At 36.2% G+C, this 5,761-nt stretch overlaps 1 protein-coding gene across 2 annotated transcripts; it reads right to left on the minus strand.

The window, feature by feature from the left end:
* Positions 1-2,429: 2,429 nt before the first annotated feature.
* Positions 2,430-5,549, minus strand: LOC103723214 (protein LURP-one-related 8-like). 2 transcript variants are annotated; one of them, XM_008814066.3, is made up of 3 exons: positions 5,217-5,549; positions 3,243-3,479; positions 2,430-3,072 (listed from the first exon to the last, which is right to left on the minus strand). In XM_008814066.3, exons 1-3 carry the CDS (start codon positions 5,508-5,510, stop codon positions 2,944-2,946), a joined length of 660 nt encoding a protein of 219 aa, XP_008812288.2. In that variant the 5' UTR covers positions 5,511-5,549; the 3' UTR covers positions 2,430-2,943. The 2 variants fall into 2 exon arrangements, with proteins under 2 accessions (XP_008812288.2, XP_026655810.2); XM_026800009.2 differs by having other exon boundaries at positions 2,430-3,091.
* Positions 5,550-5,761: the final 212 nt, after the last annotated feature.

A 5,761-nucleotide genomic window follows, 5' to 3' on the forward strand; every position in this document is an offset into this window, starting at 1 on the left:
CAATATGGTTGTTACTTAAAACCTACAGTTTTGGTTGAGGGCTTAACAGGATATAACTTCATATTGTCTTTGGTTGAGACATATCAAGCTGGCTAGGTTTTATAATACCTGTAAATTTTCCTCAAGACTTGGTGATGCTAATCTTCATATTTTGAGAAATAAGAGATGCTGCCACTGGGTAGGGCATCAATGAAAGCCGATAACCCACCAACCTGATCTGAAATTAATCTGAAACTTAGAATTTGGGTATAGAAAATAAATCTAATAAGCTGTTGGGTTCTGTTTGTTTCCAAAGTTGGGACTAAAAAGTATTGTAAGTCAGGTTTGGTTTTACATAATGCATACCCAAAGACCCGAAACCTGACCCAACAAATATTTGTGTATGCATCCTTATACCCATAAACACATAAAAATATATTATATACATGCATGACTGTAAATATATCTATTAACTCCTTTCAATCACAAAAGGAAAGAGAAATCAAGCAAGGGGCAGAGAAACCTTAGACAATCATGTTCCATCAAATTCTTCGTTGTCTCATTTGTGACAGTCCTTTACAATGTATATTTTATGATTTAATATTCATGTTGAGTTTAATATTTGTAAAATCTCTTCCCTTCTTTTCTTTTTTCTTGTTGCATCGATATTTAGGTAACAAAAATGGTAGTTGAATAGATATCCTCTTTTAAATCTAATTTTTATATCTTTATACCATTATTTTTTGTGTTACGTGTTCCATAACGTAGTATTTTGGGTGCATTAAATAATTTAAAAAATAGTCCAAAAATATAATAAAATAATTTATTGAATATTCTAGTTGGTGCACGAGCACTCGTGCTGACCCAAATCTGACCCACTGGCACCCCACCACCAAGATTTAAATCTTGGATACTGTCGTGAGTGGAGAGGAATGTCAGCCAGCTGATATAAGGTTGGTCGGCATATAATCATAGATGTTTGAGTTCAAATGCCATCTTATCTTTAGAGCTCCAATTAGAATGTTCTGGCTGTTCAATCCTATTCATAGAGTTGCTCATGAAGTATGAACCTAAAAATGTTCAAATATTAAGTTTAAAAAAAAAGTAACAAACTTAATCCTGCTAAAAAAAAACTTGATAGCTGGAATAAGAAGAAGAGGAGCCGAGCCTTCCAAGCCTTCCTTCTGTATCTTTTGGTACAGCTAGTTCTATGTAGATACAAGCAAGGTTTTAAATAACGGTGTTACGACCGTTATAATAGCTGCTTTAGGGTTTTGGCACTCTCCTATTATATTATATATCTAAGAATGGGAGAAAAGGTAATAACTATTATATAACACATTTTTTTAGCATTATTCTTATCCTTTGTAAAATATAAATAATGCCATTTTTTTCACTTGTGCCTTTCTCGAAGTAAGGTATTGTTTTCCAAAATTTAAATTCTTATCATATTTTTCTTCAAAAGTGACTGTATATTCCCCAAAATAATATTTTTTTATATAATGAAAAGTGAATAATTTTTTCTACCATACTTTAATAATGGATTACAGTTTGGGTGGGTGTCCATCATAATAGCACAGCATATTATTTAAAACTCTGGTGAAAAGGGTGAAGCCTGGCTTCCCGAGAATCATGCAGGCTTGATGACGTTAGCCGGAAGGTGCACAAATTCTCCCCGCAACAAATCATTTCATTTCCTAACCTTTGCCAACGCCTCACGTTTCTATCCACCTTATCCAACATAAACTCATCAACTTTAATCTAATGGATAAGGATTAGATCCTCTCGAGAATTGATCACATCCCACATCTATATGGGCACTTCCGGTTGCCTATGAAACAATTAATAGACTGAAGCTTGCCAATAAATAGCATATATCTAATTCGATGCGAGAATTTTTCTAAATTTTTCTATATGTATATAATGACCAGTGGATCCGTTAAATCATGAATTAGGGACTATGATTTGAGTTTGTGCTCGCTAAGAGGACGAAGAGATAGTAGAGTATCTAGCATGGCCAGAAGGGAGCCATGTTAGAAATAGATTGCGTTGTCAAAGAAAACAGATCACAAAGAATTATTTCTATGGTTAATGAATATGTTAGGACTAGGACTTCAAATAAAGTTCATCTCATTTTTGCGGTGGATGGTGCTTCAGGCAAAACATGTATTCAGAGAGGCCAATGGGGCCATAAAAATCATTCCAGAAACCATCTTTGGGTGAAAGAGGCGGACTTGTCTAGTGCTCTCGGTGTGTTGCTTTTTGATTTTTTTGACTATATCTATACACCTTATATATGATATTACTATTCAACCATCACATCCCTTCTCAGACAAGAGAAGGGATCTTCTGTGCTTGAAAAGACCCGGTTAATTCCATCATGGAGGTCTTCCTCCTCTTCTCAGACAAGAGTGGAAGAAAGGGAACGGGGTTGAGAGAAAGAAAAAGCAAAAAGGTAGAGAAAAAGATAAAAAGGTTGTCCTCTACATTTGTCACCTCATAAGGCTTTAGGGGACTTTTTCGCTCACATCTGAAATCCCTCACGTTATTAACATTTTTCTCTCGCCATCGTAGGATAAGAATCTAGAATTGGCTTCGTCATTGCCTCATGGGAATCCTAGACTATTAGATGCCATGTGTTTCTCATGGTGCTGGTGTCCAACGCTTACATAGTGAATAAGAGCAGCTGAGAGATTCAAACACCTTAAATGGTTTCCATGCCAAGCTTCTATGTTGCTTGCTTTCCACTTGCACTTGTGAGTTTCAAGGTTTTCGAACCCAATTCATAAAAATGAGAATGCATTACCTTTCTTTCGTCAATTACATCAGTTGGTGCGACCAAAGTCTTGGGGTGCTTCTAGGCCTTGTGCACAAAATATCTCAAGGCGATCATGCTGTTGGCTCTTGTCTAATGGCAATTGCGAACAAGGGAATTAAACCACTATATACATTTGGAGGTCTCAATCATCTCATCGAATTGAGGATCATGACCATAGCCATTGCGATAGCTTGATCCATCCAGGGCTGCACCCTCAGGGTTAGAACATCTTTATCGAGTAATGTCTTCGTGGAAGCACCATATTTTCTTCTAACCTACCAAGCAGATATAATGCTTCGCCAAATCAACCCATCTAAATTGGTCCAAGAAACTTAGGCTAACAATCTAAAAAGTAATCTAGGTGAGATGGCTAGGTGTGAGCAATTTTTCTTGTTGGAAATTGTTACATGTGAAAAGAAAGTTTTGCTAGTATATGTAGTGTTACCTCGGCGACAAGTGGTGCATTAGCAGCAGCCTCATAAATCTTGGACCATTCGTTTTGTCGAGACCAGCACATTCTGTAACCTAATGGCTCCATTCCTCTTGTGCGTACCATTGATACCGTGCAACTAGGAGCGCCCAATTCCTTTGTGGCCTTAAATAGGGGCCTCTGATGTCCAACCATACCTAAACCATCTTTATCACCCTTGTAGGCCTCCCAACTCTCCATTAAGTTTAAAATCTGTGGAAGCATCAAATTTCGCATATAAACAAAACTTGACCTTGATGACAAAGTTTTGCATGACTCTTTATGCAAAACTCAACTTGTAATTTAAAAAAAAACACAAGTATAACAGATGCAAGAGCTAAAATTGTACATCAGGATGTGTCATCCATTAGAGTTGCCTCGAAGTAGAAGTATCACAAACCCCTCATTAATTATTAGTATTAATGATGCTATTAATATTGTATCTGACATGCTCCATTCTAAAATATGCATTGTGGAGCAATGTTGAAAGGGTTGTCAATTTTGTGCATGAACTGGCCTCTTCTAGTGGACTAATTGGCGTGGACCAACTAATATCTACCGATCGATAATTATGATGCTAGCAATAAAGAGAAAAACTTGCAACTACAAAATTAGTATACAACTTTCCTCTTCTACCATTGGCTATAAAAGAATATGCTTGCTAGACTCTAAAATTTTATTCCAAAAAATTTGGTTCTGTTCTAACAGTTGTCAAGGATTGGTAAGCCTAACTTGTCCAAAAATGGCAAAAGTTATATTTATGAATAAAATTATGCTATGAGTTTTGCCAATTTTTGTTTAGCTCTATTTTCAAAATAACTTTTGAATGATAATTTTGTATCCATAAAAAATAGAAAATGAGCATAAAAAAGTCTTTATACCAAGAAATGATTTATGACAACTTCTTGGAAAAGCTATGCTTGTCATAAAACTTATTGCATATCTTATGCCTACTCTGTACCTGAACAAAATGCAATCTTAGAATCTCACATATATCATCGAACATGTGGTAGGCCTAATTAAACAAATATATCGTTATCGTAATAAATTAACTTGTCAATCACTCTGCTATTTTAGGATTCTCTTAATTCTTAATGGAACTTTGCAAAACATATGTATTGTAAGAAAGGAAACTAAATTAGTGAAAAACTGCAAGGATATTAATGTTGGAGACCACATCTGTATGGAAATTCTGTTATTTCTTGCTTTTATTTTTACTATTTTTTGTTTGAAAGCGATCGATAAATCTTTGCTATCAAAGCTCTAAAGATTTTATAAATGATTTAAGAAAACAAAAGATTTGACGGTCAATATTTGTACATTGTAATTTAGTTATTTTTTGAATTTTTTAAAATATAACAAAAAACAAAAGCAATAGCAATACATACAGATCGACATCAAAATAATGGGCAAATCTTATTTGCTTTCCACCTATATAGCTCTTATTCCTATAAAACTTGAAATATTATATTATACATGACTGATTATGCATGATATTAGTTAAATCGAAATGATAATTTCAATAATTCCTCAAGAAAAAGACCGTTTCAGTGTACAGATGCATTATTTCTATTTTCCATTTTGTTATCAAACTTTTTTTTTGTTTTCTTATTTGCCTGGTTTCATCTTATATCACTAAAATTTTGTCTTGGAAGAAAAGCAGAACCAGTTCAATTCAAGTTTCTTAAGAATTTCTTTTGCCAATATAAACCAGACACCTATTGAATAATTGATAAAACTTAGGTTGCAATCATCTATCTTTTTTTCTTCTCTCTCTCTTTCTCTTCTTCTTCTTCTTCTTATTCTTTCTACTTTAATATTGCCTTCATTGATCCCACTTGGACTAAAAATATAATAGAGAACATCCAAGGAGCATGCAGCAGATGAGGAATTATCATGAATTGTATAAAAAGAGTTGGAATGGTTCCCATGAGATAATTTTCTCTTCACCTTTCGACACCGCCGGATGGTGAGGAGGACGTTCCCAGCTCGATCCATGAGCACTGCCTCCTGCCTCCAATTATGCGCATAGTTATCAACCCGGAAAACCATCCGACCATCGGAGTCATCGAAGACGGTGTAGCCATGGCCATTGAAGAGCAGCGACCTGCACCACACTGTCAGCTGGACCGGATATGGAGAGCACAGCTCCGGGAAGACTCCTCTCGGAGATCCGGCCGGTTCTCCGGCGCCAATATTGCTCCAATCCTCCATTGGAGCCTCCTTGCCTTCGGAAGTCTCCATGGTAGTGGAAGGGTGCAGGTTTGGAAGACTTCTCCTTGGTTTGAGAGAGAGAGAGAGAGAGACAGGAAGACTTTTGTTAGCTGTGTAAAGTTTGTATGGTGTATAGGCTTTGGAACGGTGTAACGTCGGGAGCAATGACGTTTTTTAGGGGCTTTCCCTGCCGTGCCTTCGCACGTTCAAATCCATCTACGCATGCACGGCCTGTCCTTGCCAACTTTTATCAATGCGATTGAAGCAACGGTCGTCATATC

The sequence above is a fragment of the Phoenix dactylifera genome, unplaced genomic scaffold (assembly GCF_009389715.1).
Source record: "Phoenix dactylifera cultivar Barhee BC4 unplaced genomic scaffold, palm_55x_up_171113_PBpolish2nd_filt_p 000077F, whole genome shotgun sequence".
Taxonomy (NCBI): Eukaryota; Viridiplantae; Streptophyta; class Magnoliopsida; order Arecales; family Arecaceae; genus Phoenix; species Phoenix dactylifera.